The sequence below is a fragment of the Microtus oregoni genome, unplaced genomic scaffold (genome assembly GCF_018167655.1).
Source record: "Microtus oregoni isolate MIOR12 unplaced genomic scaffold, Mior012 000003F_ref0000135, whole genome shotgun sequence".
Classification (NCBI taxonomy): domain Eukaryota; kingdom Metazoa; phylum Chordata; class Mammalia; order Rodentia; family Cricetidae; genus Microtus; species Microtus oregoni.
The window spans coordinates 58,174,418-58,195,213 of NW_024543062.1; the positions used below are offsets into that span (position 1 = coordinate 58,174,418).

Below are 20,796 nucleotides of genomic sequence, written 5' to 3' on the forward strand. Positions count from 1 at the left end.
CTGGTCTACAAGAGAAACCCTGTCTCGAAAAACTAAAAAAAAAAAAAAAAAGAAAAGAAAAGAAAAGAAAAAGAATTTGAAGTAAAAGGCTAGCTGGAATTATAGAAAAAGAAAGGATGAGAGGAAAATGATGAGGTACTGCCTGAGAACCTGCTAGAATCAACAAACACTAATCACGAATTTTCTATGTTCAAAAATCCAAAATGGGATAAATAAAAAGGAAAGCATGATAAAAATGAATTATTCTGAGAATGCAAAATTCCAGAGACAAACACTCCAAATTAGAAGTTATTGCACAAACAAGATTTGGAGTGACTTAATATTATTCATTTAACAAAAATTTTCAAATGCTGCCGGGCAGTGGTGGCGCACGCCTTTAATCCCAGCACTTGGGAGGTAGAGGCAGGCAGATCTCTGGGAGTTCGAGGCCAGCCTGGTCTACAAGAGCTAGTTCCGGGACAGGCACCAAAGCTACAGAGAAACACTGTCTCGAAAAACCAAAACAAAAAAAAAAAAATTTTCAAATGCTTAGAATAGCCGCCAATAAAAACTACACTTACCAGAATTCATCAGTCACCCATTAATACACTAACAATATTTACACTAGTAACAACTTGGCTTATCCACTCGAAGCTCCTTTAAACACATACATGCTCATGAGTTTATGGGACGTGAGCCACCCGTGCCATAGTTCTTCACCCCAAAGCTCTCTTTTGTTGTTGAACAGATTCTATTTTCTTATTCATTTAAAAAAAAATTTCAAGCTCCAATAAACAAAAAATTAACAGGAAACCAACACAACACTGTTCATCTTTCATTTGCTAAATAATACAATTCAAAATTTTAACTACTCAAACAAAAAAAGGACAATTCTAATTACAAGAAAGGTGAAAAGCTCTGCCGTAAAAATGCATGTTTGATCCACTTTTTATTTGGTTTTCTTTTCTTTTGAGAAAAGGTCTGTAGGGCTGACTCACATGTGTCCTAAGTGCTGGAATTATAGGTACATGCCACCACACCCTCAAAATGAATAAATTTAGCTTTGTAAACAGTTCACTTCTTATTTTTCTCATTGTATTGCAGACTCTTATTTTTCTAGGAATGGTTAACAGTCTTAGGACACGTATTTGGAAATTCCTGAGATTAGCTCACTGAAAGAAAGCAGGCACTAGTTGAGCACTGCAAGGGAAGCATTCTGTTATAGCTGCAGTGATGGGAAATACAAAGGCACGTTCCAGCTGATAAAGCCGAAGGATCACCTGTTTAAGAAGCATGCCCAAGACCACAGAGGGCAAGTGGCTCAGACTTAAGCATGCACTTCTTACCCAGTTTTCAGAGACAAGCACAAAGAAACAACTACTAACTAACTAAAGAAGCTAAAGGCCATCAAGTGCCAGTTTCGGATGGCATTTGCAACTGAAACCTAAACACAGACATTGTGGATATAGAGTGATCTAACCCTTAACAAAGTAAATCTACAAAGGAGATGCTTAGCTAGGAAAAACTGGAAAGATATAGGGATAAGGTGAAAAGAGCCTAATAATCTTAGGTATCATTTATAGCCATAAATACAAATGCACATAATAGGAACACCAATATCTTTTTTTTTTCCGAGATCGGGTTTCTCTGTAGGTTTGGAGCCTGTCCTGGAACTAGCTCTTTTAGACCAGGCTGGCCCCAAACTCAGAGAGATCCACCTGCCTCTGCCTCCTGAGTGCTGGAATTAAAAGGTGTGTGCCACCACCACCCATCTGGAACTAAACTAATATGTTCAAGCCTTTAATCCTAGCACTTGGGAGGCAGAGGCAGGCGGATCTCTAAATTTGAGGTCAGCTTGGTCTACATAGTAAGTTCCAGGACAGCCTGGGCTATGTAGAGAGACACCAGCTCAAAAAGAAAAAAAAAATTTTAAAAAGATACAAGAAGACCTGAGTTTGATCCCCAGAACTCACATGGTGATTCTGGCAAGCTGAACTCAACAAGTACATGTTGCTATATATGTACAGCAAGCATAAATAAACCAAATGCAATTGAAGCACAGTATTGTTCAATGTATTTCCACCTCAAGTATAAGTCAATTACAGCTTATGGATAAAGTCTATTTCTTTACAATCACTTTGACTATACAAAGATTTGAGATATTTGGAAAGAATGGATTAAACAGAGGTTGGCATTTTTAGTGCTTTTTTTAAAAGTAATTTTTAGCATGCCTTATCAAAGTACTTTACCTGCCATCTCTTCTGAGGGCAAAAATGATGCCATCTTTCTGGAATGGAAGCAGCTTTTCTCTAAGTTTATCAGGTAAAAAATCCAACTGTGTATATGATTCGCTTGTTAAAGAAGAAATCTGAGGTGTAGGAGCCTTCTTTTTGTTACCAGCCGTAGGCATGGTGAGCCTGGATACAAGGAGCTACAACAAACAAAGGGAGGTGGAAGTCATTATTAACCACATCGCAGAATCCCACTCATAACACTGAAAAAGAGTCATATATCAACTGGATTTTTACAAAACTAGAACATTTAAGCCTTCTGAATTATTTTTCTTTTCTGTTTGTTATGGTGCTGTGGACGAAACCCACCAATAAAGGACTTGCTAAAGCTAAACAAGTGTTCTACTACTAAGCTAAAATTCCACCTCGGACACCTTTAATCCTAGCACTGGGAATTCGAGGCCAGCCTGGTCTACAAGAGCTAGTTCCAGCACTTGCTCCAAAGCTACAGAGAAACCCGATCTCGGAGGAAAAAAAAAGAAAAAAAAAATGAATGCGCCAGGCAGAGATGGTCATGCACACCTTTAATCAGCATTTGGGAGGCAGAGGCAGGCTCTGTGAGTTCGAGGCCAGCCTGGTCTACACAACTAGTTCCAGGACTGGTTCCATAGCTACAGAGAAACCCTGTCTAAAAAACAAACAAGCAAACAAAGAAAAATAAACCAAAAATACGACAACAACAGTAAATGCAAGTCTTAGGTGATTTAAAAATTCTTGGGCGAGCTGACTCAGTGAGGAAAAGTGCTTCCCCACAAGCCTGAGGACCTGAGTTCCGTCTCCAGGCCCCGTGTGGTAAACAACTGACTACTGCACAAAGTTTTGCTCTGAGCTTTGCCTGTGCCCCAACATATAAAATAAAGCAACAGTTATTGTCTAGGAAAATTTGGGGAATGAAAGATATAGTAGAGTTCATTTTTAAATAATTCTCTTAAAAAGTACCACTCGCACTGTGCACAGTGGTGCCAGAACTCAGGGAGCCAGTCTGGTCTACACACTGAGTTCCAGCTCAGCTAGGGCTACGTGGTGTGAATGAGTCTCAAAAAAAGGGTGAGGAGAAAATGATGTATCTAGAAAGATAAAATCCAGAACGGCAAAATTCTCAGATCATATAGGCAAAATAGCAAAAGTGAGGCAAAGTTGTAGGTATTTCCTCTATTCGTCATTGGAAATGTGCCCGAGTTACACATTCTGTTTGTGGCTAAATCACAGTAAAAAAAATACCTGTTTTTAACAGGCAGAATATTTTCCCTAAAGAGAGCCATAGTTTAAAATGCTTAGCACCCAACCTCTTGAACTCCATGGCACTGTGCATTCAGAAATAAGAGTCTCAGTATACACACAGAGCAGATTACGTGCTGGACTCTGGCTATCTAGTAGTAAATACAGATGTTCTGAAAAAACATCTGTAGGAAGGTACTTGTATTGAGCTGGGACAGAATAGGGACTTGTTTTTTTATATCTGGGGGTTTAGAAGAGAACACACACACATACACAAACACATATATATGTCCTTTATGTGATTTTAACATATGTATGTTAACATATTAACATATATTAATATGTTAATTAACATATTAATTAATTAGCATAATTAATATATATTATATATGCATATATATTAAATTTAATTAGTAACTAAAACAGACGGGATCAAGAAGAGTTCTTGGAAGAAGTATAGCATATACAAAAACTCTGGCTTAGGAAGAAAAGGAAGACACATCTTGGGAAAGAATGAGTCTTCATCTTACTTACTGGTCCTTCCATTGTTACAGTAGCCCTCCCCATTTAATTGTATTTTTACTAGAATCTAGAACACAGACTCAAAGTTCTCATCCTGCCTCACTTGTTAAGAGTCTAGAACAGACTCACAGTTCTCATCCCGCCACACTGGTTAATAGAGTCTAGAACGCAGACCCCTCACAGTTCTCATCCCGCCACACTGGTTAATAGAGTCTAGAACGCAGACCTCTCACAGTTCTCATCCCGCCACACTGGTTAATAGAGTCTAGAACGCAGACCCCTCACAGTTCTCATACCGCCTCACTGGTTAATAGAGTCTAGAACTCAGACCCCTCACAGTTCTCATCCCGCCACACTGGTTAATAGAGTCTAGAATGCAGACCCCTCACAGTTCTCATCCCGCCACACTGGTTAATAGAGTCAAGAACGCAGACCCCTCACAGTTCTCATCCCACCTCACTGGTTAATAGAGTCTAGAACGCAGACCCCTCACAGTTCTCATCCCACCTCACTGGTTAATAGATTCTAGAACGCAGACCCCTCACAGTTCTCATCCCACCTCACTGGTTAATAGAGTCTAGAACGCAGACCCCTCACAGTTCTCATCCCACCTCACTGGTTAATAGAGTCTAGAACGCAGACCCCTCACAGTTCTCATCCCACCTCACTGGTTAATAGAGTCTAGAATGCAGACCCCTCACAGTTCTCATCCCACCTCACTGGTTAATAGAGTCTAGAACGCAGACCCCTCACAGTTCTCATCCCACCTCACTGGTTAATAGAGTCTAGAACGCAGACCCCTCACAGTTCTCATCCCACCTCACTGGTTAATAGATTCTAGAACGCAGACCCCTCACAGTTCTCATCCCACCTCACTGGTTAATCATTCTCATCTAAACTTCACTCCTGGACCAGGGCTCAGTTCCTAGTAGCTTTCTTTATTCTTGAGTGTTATCTTATACAAGGTTTTAAATATTATTTCTCAAACAACAATTTCCACAATTATACAAGGGAAACTCTTCTAAACTTCAGATTCATACATCTGACTAGACATCTCTAACTGGCTAATAGGCATCTATAAGGTTCCAAAAGTAGAATTCCAACTCTCTTCCCTAATCTTTGCTTCATTCATTGCATCCGTTCAGGTACTCACAGTTCTGTCTCAAACTCCACACCAATCTATCAGCAACTCCTGTTAACTCTACATTCTGATTATATCCAGAACCTCGCCACTTCTAATCATTTACAAATCTACTTGCCTGATCTGAGCCACCACTGTCTCTAGTCAGAATTTCTGGGAAAATTTAGCTATTATCTGTGTCCACCTTGCCTTAATACTTTTTTGCAATACGACAGTGGGGTACTCTGAAAGAGACCATTTGATCATGTTATTTCTCAGAATAGTTCTTGCCTTAACTCAGATTTCAGTCCCGCTATAGGGTGTTTTTTTGTTTGTTTATTTTTGTTTTTTGGTTTTTTTCAAGACAGGGTTTTTCTGGGTTGCTTTGGAACCTGTCCTGGAACTAGCTCTTGTAGACCAGGCTGGCAGAAATCCACTTGCCTCTGCCTCCCAAGTACTGGGATTAAAGGTGTGCGCCACCACCACCCAGCCCCACTACAGGCTTTCAACGTGTTGTCCCTACCACATGCCATGACCTCTCCATCCCTTACCTGCTTTTATCATGCTAATGTTCTTGTTCTTTCAGGTCTCAGAACTTTGCACTAGCTGATCTGTCTGAATAGCATTCTACCTCCATATACCTGCAAGTCTGATCTGAGCCACCATTTCCTAGCGTCCTTCACACTCCTCTAAATGATCACTTATAAATAAATAACTTAACCACTCTGTTTGGGTTTTAACTCCTCATAGCTCTGCCCCGGCTCACTTTTTTTCTCCTCGATAGCCCCTATGAGTTTACAAAGTACTTACTATACAGTTTACATCTTTTGCTGTTTATTTCTCTTAGTTTGGACATAGCTTCATAAAGGCAGGGGTTTATTGGTGTTTTTGCTTTTTTTGTAATAAGAATTGAATGAGGGCCTAAGTTTTGCTTTGAATTTTGTGTGTGTCCCAACACATAAAATAAAACAACAGTTATTGCCAGGCGGTGGTGGCGCATGCCTTTAATCCCAGCACTTGGGAGGCAGAGGCAGGAGGATCTCTGTGAGTTCAAGGCCAGCCTGGTCTACAAGAGCTAGTTCCAGGACAGGAACCAAAAAGCTATGGAGAAACCCTGCCTCAAAAATAAAAAGAAAGAAAGAAAGAAAGAAAGAAAGAACAGTTATTGTCTAGGAAAATTTGGGGAAAGAAAGATTTAGTAGAATTCTTTTTTTTTTTTTTTTTTTTTGATTTTCAAGACAGGGTTTCTCTGTACTTTTTGGTGCCTGTGCTGGAACTAGCTCTTGTAGACCAGGCTGGCCTCGAACTCACAGAGATCCGCCTGCCTCTGCCTCCTGAGTGCTTTAGTAGAATTCTTTTAATTAATTCTCTTTCTTGTGCATGCTAAACAGGCACTCTACTGCTGAGCTGTATCTCCAGTCTTTAACTTTTTATTTCTAGACAGGGTCTGACTAAATCAACCAGGCTGACCTTGAGTTTGTGATCCTCCTGGTGCAGCAGCCTCTGAAGTAGGTGAACCCAGCAACTCAAGATTTCTTTCTGTTTTGTTTACTAATGTTAAACACCCAGAAGTTCCTGGCACTGAGTAGTCACTATTATTTGTCTCTTGAAAGTTTTAAAGGACAGGCTTGAATCCCAGCACCGGAGAGGCAGAGACAGATCTCTGAGTTCGTGGTCAGCCTAGTCTACAGAGTGAATTCAAGGAGAACCAGGGCTACAGAGAAACCCTGTCTTAAAACACACACACAAACCGCCACCACCACCACAACAACAAAGGTTAGGAGGCCCATGCTGGGTCCAGAGGTAGGAGAGGTCTAGGGATGAGAAGCTGTAAACTGTGGCCATAGGCACGCACAGTGCTGGTGTGCAACTCGAGTTCACGAGAGATGCGGCAGGGGAACTAAGAGACTAGTACCATGCACTGTAGTATATACAAAATATACACTAAATTCAATTATAATACATTAGTGCATTTTGCAGAGGGATTAAGATTAGAATCAGTACTAAACTACACTCCAGCCCTGATACAACTATATTTATAGGTCATCAGTAAACTAAATCCTAAATCTAATAAATTGGGATGTTCAATTGGCAAAATTTAATATTATATAATAGCATATCAATTGCAATAGAATTACATAATATTTTCTGACTTGTTTATCACAAGGCTTCCTAAGCTGCTATATCAAATGTCAATTACTTTAAAAGCAAAGACACCTTTCATTCCATAGGCAACTGTTTTCAGAAGAAAGATAAAACAACTCCCATTTACTGGAAGGCCGCTAAGCTCACCAATACACCATCAACAAATCAACTCCCACTTACTGGACAATCAATCTCTTCCATGGAGGCACTATGCTGAGGCATTTTATAAAATCTCTGCAATTCTCAAAGCAACTTACAAAGCATTTATTTTTAACATTTATTTATCCAGTGGTGTGTTTGTGCCCTTGAGAGCGCTGTAACATCTATGTAGGGATCAGAGAATGTTTGGGAGCCAATTGTCTTTCTACCATATAAATTCTGGGGACTTATCTGGGTCCTCAGCCTTGGCAGTAAGTGCCTTTATCCACTGTGCCATTTCACTGGCCGACAAAATACTGTTATCTGCATGTTGAAATTGAGAATCTGGACTAATAAGGAATTTACACAAGTCTTAGAACTGACTGGTGATGACACCGAGTCCAGGGATTAGACAGGTCTGATGTAAAAGTCTGAACTTCCAGATCATCACTCCCCTGACATATTTAAGGATGGCATAGCACGTGCTTGTAACCCTAGCACTGGGGAGGTAGAGACAGGAGGATGGGAGTTCAAGGTCAACATCAGCTACGTGGAGAGTTTAAGGCTACTTGAGGATGATCTAAAAACAAGACCAAAAGCTAGTTCAGTGACAGAAAGCTGAAGACCTATGTTAAATTCCCAGCACCTTACAAAACAATCCCAATTGTGTTCTTTAAACCAAAAAACAATGTAAGTAACTAGAAAAAATGGGAAAAAAATTAACGATACTTTTTTTTTTTTTGTATACCGGAGAGAGGAAATTACTTTTGACAGCACAGATGGACACTACAAAAGAATGAAGCCAGGCAGTGGTGGCACTGGGGAGTAGAGGCAGGTGGATCTCAGTGTGTTCGAGGTCAGCCTGGTCTATAGAGCGAGTTCCAGGTCATGCTCCAAAGCAACACAAAGAAATTGTCTGGGGGTGGGGGGAGACTGTTAGATTTAAACACTAAAGTAATTATTTAAACTCATTTCGGGGGAAAAAAAACAGCATTTAAAAGTTAAAAAGAAAATTTTAAATGTGAGTAAAAGATTCCCCAAATATGTGAAAAAACTGAAGTATTTCTTTAAAATTATTGTGATGCTAGGACAGTAATAGGCTTCTTAAAAGAAACTAGACAGCAACAGGCAATATACATATAAAACATATTCAGTATCAGGGGGATTCAAATAGATACAAATTGCATTAATGAGTCATCACTTTACAATCGGACTAGACGGAGTAAAGAGACAGGAAATGGGGGCTCAGGAAATGGCTCAGTGGGTAACATGTTTGCTGGACAAGTCTGAGGTCCTGAATTCAGACCTCCAGAACCCATAAAAAATTAAACTGTAACCCAAGCACTGAGGTGGGTGGGGTATATCAAAAACAACAGGGTCCTGGCAGTTCCTAAGCCAGCCAGGATGATATGGGAAGCTTCAGGCTGGGTGAGAGACACTGTCTCAAAAAGTATGGTGGAGAAGAGATTGAGGAGACACCCCAGAGTGAAAGTCTAGTCTCCACAAGCGTGCGCACAAGGGAGTGCAGCTGCAGACCACAGATACACAATCACACACATAATTGGGGAACAGGTCCAAGAGTCCTACAGCAAAGGAAATGGAAATACCTCTTCTGGAGAACAATTTAGGAATCACAGAAGCTCTGCAGCTAAACCTACTTTTAAAAAGTTGGGTAGGCGAGACGGCTCAGAAGATAAAAATTCCCGCAGCCAAGCCCAGTGACCTGAGTTTGCTCTCTCGCCCCACACAGTAAGAGAGAACTGACTACCACAGCTCCACACAGAGTCTACAGTTCAGTTTGTGCACACACATGTACAAAGAATTTGCGCTCCCATGTTAGTTGCAGCACTGGCCACAAAAGCCAAGAGTGAAGAGCAACCTAAATGCCTACCAGCAGATGAATTCATTTACATAGTGTTAGTACCAGGGATTCAGGAAATCCTACCACATCCTACATGATGAACTCTGGAGACATTAAGTTAAATCAGCGAGTCACAAAGTGTACAACACTGCAGGATCCTGTTAAATTTGTATGAGGTATAAGACACGTTCTCAGAAACAGAAAGCAAAGGGTCAGGGAAGACAGAAAACACAATTTTAGTTGTGTAAGACAGAAACATTTTACAGTTGTATTATATAACAAGGTACAAATGGTTAATACATTGTAATATCCATACTTAAGAATACTTGAGATTGCCGGGCGGTGGTGGCGCACGCCTTTAATCCCAGCACTCGGGAGGCAGAGGCAGGTGGATCTCTGTGAGTTTAAGACCAGCATGGTCTACAAGACCTAGTTCCAGGACAGGCTCCAAAGCTACAGAGAAACCCTGTCTCGAAAAACCAAAAAAAAAAAAAAAAAAAAAAAAAAAGAATACTTAAGATTGCCATTGGGTAGTAGTGCACGTCTTTAATCCCAGCACTCACGAGATAGAGGCAGGAGAATATCTGTGAGTTTGAGGCCAGCCTGGACTACAAGAGCTGGTTCCAAGATGGCTAGGACTGTTACACAGAAAAACCCTGTATCAAAAAAACAAAAACAAACAAACAAACAAACAAAAATGCTTAAGACGATAGAGTTTGCTATATGCTTTCACTATGGTAACAAAAAGAAATTTACTAACTGGAAACTATAAATAGCCATTAGCAAGAAACAGGTTACATTTGAACTACACCATGGATACAGGTAGCCATAAAAAGTGAAAGTGATACTGTCACAGTCGACTCACTGAGCTTTAAATAAGGCAGCAGTGCTTCATTAAAACAGGTCTTCCTGCTGAGATGCTGGAGCTAGGGGTCAGTAGTTTAAAAAAAAAAAAACTTGCTGTTTTTGCAGAGGACCCAGGTTGGATTCCCAGCTCACAACCATTTGGAACTTCAGTTTCAGGAGATCCAATGCCTTCTTACAGACATAGACATGGTGTACATACAGAGATGCACTCATACAAGTAAAATAAATAATTTTTTTAAATAAATAAATCTTTAAAAAAAATGCAACAAAACAAAAATAATATCTTTCTGCTGAGCATGGTGGTGAATGCCTTTAATTGGAGCACTGCAGTGACACAGGAAGGCAGAACTCTACGACTCACAAACATCTGAGAAGCAGTTTAGAGCGGCAGACCTGCGTATACACCTCAGCCTCAAGCTGTCTTGACTAAGGGGTGAGACTTTAAAATCTTACTGCACTTATTGAGCCCCAATTCCGTCAATTATTAAACAATACCAAGACTGAGCATATAACAGTGATAGAGCACATACCCAGCAAACGCAAGGCCCTTAGTCTGTCTTCTACACTCAGAAATAAAACTCAGAGTGGGGCTTTGGTGGCGCACGCCTTTAATTCCAGCACTCTGGAGGCAGAGGCAGACGTCTCTGTGATTTCAAAGCCAGACTGGTAAACAAAGTGAGTTCCAGGACAGTCAGGTCTCTTATACAGAGAAACCCTGTCTCAAAACCAAAAAACAAAAATAACAACAAAATACACCAGAGATGTAGCACAGGAAATTCGTAAACACACTTAACCCATTTTTGGTTCAGATAAAATGCTCAGTCATTATTACTACTTATTGACTTGATTTACTCTGAAAGAGTTTATGAAAAAGCCCAACTAAGCAGTTAGGGATCATAATGCTAAACACCATGAGAAATTCCAACTCCACAATGGGACGATGCAGCTCAATGGCGCCTTCTGCTTTATCTGCAGATTGTACCGGAGGTTCTGACCCTGTCACTTGTATTTTAAATAAATGCTGATTGTCCAATAGCTAGGCCAAGAAGCAGAGGTGGGGCAACCAGGCAGAAAGTACAGGCAGGGCAATGAGAATTCTGGGAAGAGGGAAATTTGAGTCTGCAGTCATCACCCAGAGGCAGAGAACACAAGATGTGACTGCCTTGCCAAAAAGGTACCAAGCCACATAGCTAACACAGACAAGAATTATGGGCTAATATAAGAGTTAATAAGAAGCCTGAGCTAGCCGGGCAGTGGTGGCACAGGCCTTTAATCCCAGCACTCGGGAGGCAGAGGCAGGCGGATCTCTGGGAGTTCGAGGCCAGCTTGGTCTACAAGAGCTAGTTCCAGGACAGGCAGCAAAGCTACAGAGAAACCCTGTCTTAAAAAAAAAAAAAGAAGCCTGAGCTACTAGGCCTGTCAGTTTATAATAAATGTAGACCCCTGTGCGTTTATTTGGGACTAAACAGCTGCGACCTGGTATCAACAGAAACCGTCAACTGTAATGAGTTCATTAACACACACATACACACTCACACATGCCAAAGTATCACATTAAAAAACAAAGGCTTTTTCCCCCTTAACAAACAGAAAGTACAGCTAGAGCTGTTACACAGAGAAACCCTGTCCTGAAAAACAAAACAAAACAGGAAGTAAGATTGCTTTGGTTGTCTGCAAGTTACAGATATATTTCTGTATCTAGGATTGCACTAGTTAAGAGTTTCATTCACGTGTATAAACACCTCTTATGAGTACCAGGACACAAACTTGATAGAACTTCAATAAAAATAATGGATAGACAATAATTATTTAATTTAATTAATTAATTTATTTATTTATTTTTGGTTTTTCAAGACAGGGTTTCTCTGTGGTTTTGGAGCCTGTCCTGGAACTAGCTCTTGTAGACCAGGCTGGTCTCGAACTCACAGAGATCCGCCTGCCTCTGCCTCCTGAGTGCTGGGATTAAAGGCGTATGGCACCACCGCCCGGCAATTTTTTAATTTTAAATTTAAAAGTAGAAAGCAAAGAGAAAACCAAATCAACACACAAATCAGGACTTTGAAGATGCTGGATTTAGGGAGATATTAGAAGACATTAATTTTGTTTAATCTTTCTCTTCCTCACGCTTTTTAAAGAACAACAACAAAAATTAAAAAGAAACCTTACCTTTCTGTGCACTGTTGTTGAACCCTTTAAGTCTGGTACACTCACTACTAGTGTAAGTGTTCAATAAATATTTACAAGAAAAGTTGTAAGACAAAGTCTCCAGTAAAATGATGGGAGAGACTCTGAAAGGCATCAGACTTGAGGTGATCAGTCTGGCATGCCTCCTTTGCTAAGTTTACTAGGCTGTGAATTCTGAAGCCTTTTTGATGATGTCTTTTGGTCACTTGAGTATTATAAGAGTCATCTGACCGCCACTTAATATTATGAATGGGTTACTCAAAACCAGAATGGCAACAGGACCACTCCATTAGTCTAACAACCCTGAGCTTTCTTCCTTTAAAGGCAACTTCTGGAGAGTGTTTGTATAAATAGGAGGAATTAGCTCAGTCAAACCGAGGATACAAACCCACGCTGCTTCATGTTCAGTGGATAAAAGCAAATTAAAGGGCCCTCTACAAACTCAAAAGAGGTGCAATCTTACTAGTGAGCGAAACTGATAAACACTGGGTCCGCAGAAATAAAAAGCAGGATAGGAAATTACATTAGGGGCTCGGAAATTACACTCCTGTCATCTCACCTCTTTCTCTCTCTCTCTCTCTCTCTCTCTCTCTCTCTCTGTGTGTGTGTGTGTGTGTGTGTTAGACAAGGTCAATTCTGCAGTTCCAGCTATTCTAACACTCACTTTGTAGCGCAGCTTGTGAACTCGCGTCGATCTTTCGGCTTCTTGCTGTGATAGGCATGAGCCACGACGACTCTTACCCACTCTTTTCTTAAAATGCAACTAAAATATACTCAATATCCCACCTCTTGCCCCACACAGCACTCCCAGGCCGCCAATACTGGTGTGCTAGTTTGAGAATCTGCAACTCCCGCCAAGGTTTTTGCAAGCGTCCTCGCCTATGCGGAAGTGACGTCAGGAGGTGACCTACCAGTGGGTGAGTTCAAATACCAGCACTGTAAAACCCTGTGGAGCTCCGAGAAAACTGCCCACCCTTCTTTTATATTTTCTCTCCTCCTTCAGTAAGGAGAAAAGACCTGAAGAGAACCTTGCGACCTCATTCGAAAGTTCAAATTATTCAAAACTTTACACCTACCCATCTGGACAAGAAGGGCGCGTGGTAACCTCTCAAGACCTACAATTCCCATGAGACACGACAGGAAGCAAGTGGAGGAAACTGCTCGGGGGCGTCGCAAAGCATCTTGGGAACGGTAGTTCCATAAGCCAAAGCACTCCGCAGTCCTGCCCTCCACCACTAAGACCGGAGAAACCAGGTGTTCCGCTTGGAACCCGTTACCGCTAAGGGGAGGAGCCACATCCTTAAAGCCTTCCCCACATCTCCCACAGACGGACAAAATTCTCCTTTCCTTCTCAGGAGCTCTACAAATATTCCCTGAAGAAATATAGCTGCCTTCCATATATCCAGTGAATAAAATCTCCCGGGACTAGACTACCTCACGGTCCTTACTCGTGGGAAAAGGTGGTTCTTTCACAAGTGGGCAAAATGGCTGTCCTCCCAGCTTCATCATTGGTTGTCTATTGCGTCCTTCAAGAACGATCACTTGCCTAGGATTGGTTCTTTCTCTTAGGGGGCTGGAGATAGACTTAGCCCAGTTCTCCCGCGGCCCCGCAGTGATAACGGGGTGGGGCTAAAGTGGTTTTCCAAACTACGATTGGATAAGCATTATGTCACTCAGTGTTCACCCAGCGTATGAGGGAACCTGCTACCCGTCAACGCGAACGGGGAGGCGGGGCTAGTGCGTGGTGGGAAGGGGCGGGATCCTGCCGCCGCGGCTGCAGCTGGAGCCGGTGTCCGGGCTGGTGATGGGGTTAATTCCCTTCCGTGAGACTCTTCCTTGCAACCAGCCGGCCCCGCCGTCGCCCCGCCACGCCGCGCTCACGCCGCCTCCTCCTGCTCCTTCTCCTCAGTAACGCGGGTAAGCGATGTCGTCCCCTCCCCCGCGGCGTCCCGGGAATAACGCGCTTGCTCCCCTCCCCCGCCCGCCGACCGGTAGCGCTAACGGAGCGGGAGAGTCAGGCAGCCAGCGAGCGACGCGCTGAGGAGCCAGCGTCCCTCCCGCCACCCCGTCAGGGGTCGTGGGGTTCGGTGGCGAGCCCGCCCGCTGCTTCCACCGCGCCGTGCCCGCCGGCCCGCTGGGGCCATGTGCAGCGCCAACCCCTTGAGGCCTAGCGGGGGAACTGGGGACAGGTTCCCCGAGCGTCCCTGATGCAGCTGCTGCTCTCGTGAACCCCGGAGATCCGGAAAGGACCGAGGGGAGAAGCAGCCACGGCCGGGCCGGAGCTGGGGCCGTTCGTGTAGCTGTTTTCCGTGGCCCGTCGCAGATGCCCAGGGCTGGTAGCCCCGCTCCGGGGATTTGTCACCCTCGCCGATAAGGAAACAGCTCGTTGAGCCTGTGCTGCGAGAAAAAAACAGTGGAGAAATTAGCAAGAAAGTTAAATGACTGTCAGAGCCTTGGTCGCTCGTGGTCCTACAGGGACGCTATGATGTTGTTCACTCCCCTCCCCCCCTTTCCATCCCTGTGTGTTGGAAGTTTTTTTTCTCGTTTCTGCTTTGTTTGTTTGTTTTGTTTTGTTGTGGTGATTACGTGCAAGAGGGTGTCACTGTTGTTTGAACTTGCTTTTATAGATAAACAAATTGGGCCTGGCTGTTGTGACCCCTACGGTTTGGGCCCTGAGGTAGCAAGCCTTCTAAACTAGCTAAGAGGTGAAGAGGTATTTTCCAAATCAGTAAGGTTTAATTAAGTAAGTTGAATTTCTGAAGAAGAAAAAAATGAAGTTCCAGCATGAATGAATACGCACAGACAAGGGTACCCCAACACTAAGGTTGTAGTTGGCATGGGTGAGTTTAAAGAATGTGCCCCTGCCCTCGCCCCCCCTCACCTTTGGGGGCACGGTGTTCCAAACAGGGTCTCTCTGTAGCCTTGGCTGTCCTAGAACTCCCTATGTAGACCAGGCTGGTCTCACAGAAATCCACCTTTCTCTGCCTCCCAAGTGCTGGGATTATAGAGGAGAGAAACCCCCACCCAGCTAAAGAAACTCCTTAAATTTAAATGTCATTGATTTCAAGAGCACTGTGTCATTAAAAAGATGGTTCAAATCAAACTGGAAGTCCCTTTTTGTAATACTTGCCTTAATAAGGTTCATGTAGCTACACATTTAACTGAACAAACATTATTAAAATTTTTCATCCTTAGCTATATTTTAGGGAATTTTCTTATATTTGCATCAGGCTTTGATAGTGTGCTCATCTTTTCAAGTTCCACTGTTGTTGGTTTAGGAAAGTATAACTTAATGAATCTGGTAATCTATAATATAATGACTACAGACCACCCAATTTCTAAGATTTACTAGTTTCTAGAGTAAACTGAGAAGTCTGCTCTTTGACTGATAGACTATTTCTTCAGGGTCGGAGAAGTCTATAGTATCTTAGGAATCCGCCATATTCTTAAAATAATGCAAGTAGATACCGAAGTGAAATAGATCCATTAATTTGGATCAAGAAGTAATCTGCTTGTGTGTTATTATTTTTTTAAATGTGGTACATAGCTTTGGAAGATCAGTTCCCCTAGCTCTTCTGTGAAGTTCTTATACATTGCCTAGCATATTTCTCAGAACGTGATAATTAACTGGTAATTTATGCAATGATATTTTTAGGTCTCATGAATTCTTTGCAGGGAAGAACTGATGAAAATACAGGAGACTACATTCTTTTACTAGTTGTAGGATCCTTTTGTGAGTCTCTGTTAGGTTTCCTCATCTGTATGATGGGGGAGGATAATGCTTAATCTTTTGGAGTTGAGAGGCCTAGATAGAGAATGTGTAAAACTACTAGGATTGTTTCTCATACATAGTTATTTTATTACATTAAATTTAATTTTTGTTTTCTCATTTATTTTCATATTTAGAGAATGAATTTGTTGTTCATGTGCAGAGGGTATTGCTGCAGCCTCAAAATTTCTTCTGCTGTTGATTATTGTAGGAGTGTTAATATACACAATGACCTAAAATAATAGCTTATAGCCATTTTTGTTTGTTTTATTACATTTACTTAGTGGGTGGCGCACACAACTGCCATAGCACATTTTGGGAGGTAGAAGACAGTGGTACAATCTGCAGAAGTCACTTCTGCCCTTGTATCATGTTGGTCTCTGGGATTGAACTCAGGCAATCAGATTTGAAAGTGGAGTGCCTTTATACACTTAGCCATCTTACCGGCCTCTAGCTATTTTTTTTTTTTTTTAAAGCAGAAACTACATGAGAAATAGTCATTGGGTACCTAAGAGGTTTTTTACAAGATTTTTTTTCCTTTTGTTTAAAATTTCTGTATTTGGAATGTATTTCAAATAGATTACCCATAATAACAATTTATTTTGTGTTGTAGTAGTTAAGTGTTGTGATATTGTCTACATGGTTAATATGTTTCAAGATCTAGTTTACAGTTGCTATCCTAGTCCTGGTGCTGCCAGGGAAGGCAAGTGCCTCTTTGATACAAAGTTAAGATTGAGCAAGTTATTTGATTTATGTGACCATACCAGACTGTTGCTTTGTGCTCTTCATGTTTGTTGGTTTGGTTTTGGGTTTTTGTTGTTTTCCTCAGTGCTGGGGATTGAACATCTCACCTCACACATTCTAGCAAATTCTTTACTAATAAGCTAAATCCTTGCTCTTTAGTTCCAGCCCATTGTTTAGCAGTCCTTGAATGTTTCTTTTCTTTGAAATAACATGTTCCTTTCTGTTCCCCAGCTGTTTTGAAAATATAGTGGGTTTTCACACAATAAAGGTGTCCTTGGAGTTTGTGCAGTTGAGGCAATTTTAGATTAGCAAGCGAACTGTTGTGTTGTGAAGTGTTGATGGCAGTGATAGCCAAGGTTGACAGCATCTGAACAGCCAAATGGTACTTGGGTTCTTCTCTAAGGGGACTTACCAAGTAACAAAAGAAATTTTCTTTTCAGTTGGTGTTTTAAAATATATAGCTATAGCCGGACGGTGGTGGTGCACACCTTTATCCCAGCCCTTGGGAGGCAGATGCAAATGAATCTCTGAATTCAAGGCCAGCCTGGTCTACAGATCAAGTTCCAGGACAGCCAAGGATATACAGAGAAACCCTGTCTCAAGGAGGGGAGGGAATCCTGTTATAGTCATTTGGGTTAATACTAAGCTTTAATTCTCAGAAGTAAGGAAGTTTAGTAAGGGTTTGATAAGGTTTTTTTTTAAGTGTTAGACAAATCATGCTAAAGACTTAATGAGTCTGTAATATACTGTACCTACTTGAATAGAAAACTTTCTTATTAACACTATTGAACCATTGTACAATGTCCAGCAGTCATATGTCACAGAGGTGTGGTTATGAGTGGGAATGAAAATTTTGCTCCTGTTGCAAACCACAGAACCAGTGATGTGTCTATAGTCACTCTTATCTATAGGAAGAATGATGTACTTAGAGCTTTAGGTAATAAATTGACATGGCAGATGAAAGAAAAGGAAATGAGTCCATTTTTCCTAGTAATATTAAACTTAAAAATATTAAGTTGTCTTTCACATAATCCTTGAGGTTCACTATAATCTTTTATCAGTAATACATGTCATGCATCAAATAACATAAATGAAATTTCTATCAAATTAACTTTGGTTCTTATATAAGGTACAAATTAAACAAAATTGAACAAATTTGCTTATATTTGTGTTAGCCTACATATGAATATGTGTAATCTCCAAAATGTGGTTTAATTAGTCACCAACGGACAAGTGACATAAGATACTAAACCCTGGTTCAGAGCTAGTTCTCGCCTGCCTTTCCCAGCAATTTGATTTTTTTTCAGGTTTTTAGTATTTTGCTGTCATTAGTCTTCACATACGTTACATTAAACATCTCCTTACATTTTATTTTGTTCTTCGCTTTATTAGTTGGCAGATGGGTGCCTTTTAAAAAATTATTTATTATTACTTTAGGTGTGTGGATATTTTGCCTGCATTTGTCTGTGTACCTCTTGTATGCCTGGTACCCTCCCTCAGACTTTAGAAGACATCATCTGGAACTTGAATTATAGACTGTTGTGAGCTGCCATGTGGTGCTGGGGTTTGAATCCAGTTTCTCTGAAAGAGCAGCCAGTGCTCCTACCCCGCTGGGCCATCTCTCCAGCCTCTGTGACCTCTTTTCTTAATTTTGACCATAAGCTCACTACTCCAGACAAATTGTATGTTTTGAACCTCTTATTCTGTAAATACTAGGTCACTTAGCATTTTTAAGGGTACTTCTTTGGCCTTCTTAACTTATGTCATCCACAACTTGCTATAATTTCCTTCCAAAAGAAATTAAATTGGGAAATTGTTTGTATTCCTGACCTCAAGGGGCAGTTATCTGATGTCTGTTGTAGAGGAGGTTCAACCATTTGACTTCTGCTGGTTTTAGTTTTCCGAGTGACAGAGCTAGGCTGCCTTTGCAGACTAGCTGTGCAGGTAGCTTTACTAGCCCGTCTTCTACATGAAAGGGGCTCCATAACTACACTCAGGTGCCACCTTGTAGTTTGAGGTAGAAATTTAATCAACTACAGGTTCTTCTTTTTTTTTAATATTTTTTATGGTTTATTTAACTTTATTTTATGTGCATTGGTATGAAGGTGTCAGATCCCCTGCAACTGGATCTTCAGACAGTTGTGAGCTGCCATGTGGGTGCTGGGAATTGAACCCGGGTCCTCTGGAAGGTCAGAGCTCTTAACCACTGAGCCATCTCTCCGCCCCCCCCCACCCCCCACAGGTTCTTCTTGATGGTCATCATAGTAAGGGAAGATCTAGAATATAAGAAATTTAAATAAAAATTTTAATGTGAAATTAAAATTTTCTGCAAGAAATAGCTTAAACAAGTGTTAGCCCCCCTCCCCATTTTTTTGTTTTGTTTTGTTTGTTTGGGTTTTTTTTTAAGTCTTGAAAAAGGAACTTTCATATTATAGAATTGTTGTTTAAAAAAAGTAATTGAGTAGTTGTTTTCTGGAAATAACCCCGGTGATCTTCACTGAGTAAGTTAAGCTGATATATCCATAGCATTCTAGGCATGGAATACTGTGTAGCAATAAAGAGGGCAAGCTATTGGTACAGCAGCATCTTGGAAAATAGGAAAACTTAAAAAAAAATCTTAGGGGGGCTGGAGAGATGGCTCAGTGGTTAAGAGCATTGCCTGCTCTTCCAAAGGTCCTGAGTTCAATTCCCAGCAACCACATGGTGGTCCACAACCATCTATTTTGAGGTCTGGTGCCCTCTTCTGGCTAACTGCATAAAATAAATAAATAAATATTTAAAAAAAAATCTTAGAAGGTTGTATGCCGTATGGTTCCGTTTATATAACATTCTTGAAATGATAAAGTTGGGATGGTGATGGATGATGATGGGGAAGGGTGTAGTGGTGAAACAGCTCTGTATCTCGATTATGGTGGTTGTTGGTAAATTAACCTATACATTTCATAGAATTGCACATCACCACACTCTCAGATAAGTCTTGAGTGTGGTTTTGCTTTGTTTTTTGGTTTGGGGTTGTGGTTTTGAAACAGGGTTTCCCTTTGTAGCCCATGCTGGCCTGACACTCACTATGTAGGCCAAGCTGGCCTCAACTGAGTAAGGTTTTAAACTAAATAGGTAGCTAAAAAAGTAGCTTTGATAGAAAAAGGCATTCTCGTTATGGTATTAGGGGAAGCTAAATGAATGGTACATTTTAGATTTTACTATACTGTTTTTGTTTGTTTTCAATTTCCTGTGAACCTACAGTTACTTAAAACTTAAAATACAGGGGCTGGAGAGATGGCTCAGTGGTTAAGAGCATTGCCTGCTCTTCCAAAGGTCCTGAGTTCAATTCCCAGCAACCACATGGTGGCTCACAACCATCTGTAATGGGGTCTGGTGCCCTCTTCTGGCCTGCAGGCATACAGACAGAACATTGTATACATAATAAATGAATATAAAAAAAAAACTTGCCAGGCGGTGGTGGCGCACGCCTTTAATCCCAGCACTCGCGAGGCAGAGGCAGGCGGATCTCTGGGAGTTCGAGGCCAGCCTGGTCTACAAGAGTTAGTTCCAGGACAGGCACCAAAGCTACAGAGAAACCCTGTCTCGAAAAACCAAAAAAAAAAAAAAAAAAACCAAAAAAAAAAAAACCTTAAAATACACTTGGGCAGTGGTGGTGCACACCTTTAATTCCAGCACTCTGGAGGCAGGACCTGCGGATCTCTGTGAGTTCGAGACCAGCCTGATCAACAGAGTGAGTTCCAAAGCTCCAAAGCTACAGAGAAATCCTGTCTCAAAAAACTAATAAATACATAATTAAAGTTGTGAGCTAGGCTGTGCTATTTAAAAAGCTTTTAAGAATTTGCACCTAGTATTGTGGCACACACCTTTAATCCAGCATTTGGGAGGCAGAGGCAGATGGGTCTCTGTGAGTTTGAGGCCTGGCCAACATAAAGAGTTCCAAGACAGCAAAGGCTAT

The 20,796-nt window shown here is 41.4% G+C and overlaps 2 protein-coding genes across 10 annotated transcripts in view; one reads left to right on the forward strand and one right to left on the reverse strand.

The window, feature by feature from the left end:
- Zranb3 (zinc finger RANBP2-type containing 3) overlaps positions 1-13,740 on the reverse strand; it is a 179,379-nt gene extending 165,639 nt beyond the window's left edge. For 2 of the 3 annotated variants that reach the window (XM_041648189.1, XM_041648187.1), the window contains exons 1-2: positions 12,990-13,172; positions 2,229-2,410 (exon numbers count right to left, since the gene is read on the reverse strand). In XM_041648189.1, the coding sequence (XP_041504123.1) occupies positions 2,229-2,389 (161 nt within the window). In that variant the 5' untranslated portion in view covers positions 2,390-2,410; positions 12,990-13,172. Of the gene's footprint in view, positions 1-2,228; positions 2,411-12,989; positions 13,173-13,401 lie in introns of those variants that run through there. The other variant, XM_041648188.1, reaches the window with a different exon arrangement.
- Positions 13,741-14,069: 329 nt separating this feature from the next.
- R3hdm1 (R3H domain containing 1) overlaps positions 14,070-20,796 on the forward strand; it is a 134,352-nt gene continuing 127,625 nt past the window's right edge. For all 7 annotated transcript variants that reach the window (XM_041648181.1, XM_041648178.1, XM_041648183.1 and 4 more), the window contains exon 1: positions 14,070-14,242. The gene's annotated coding sequence lies outside the window, so the exon portion shown is untranslated. The remainder of the gene's footprint in view (positions 14,243-20,796) is intronic.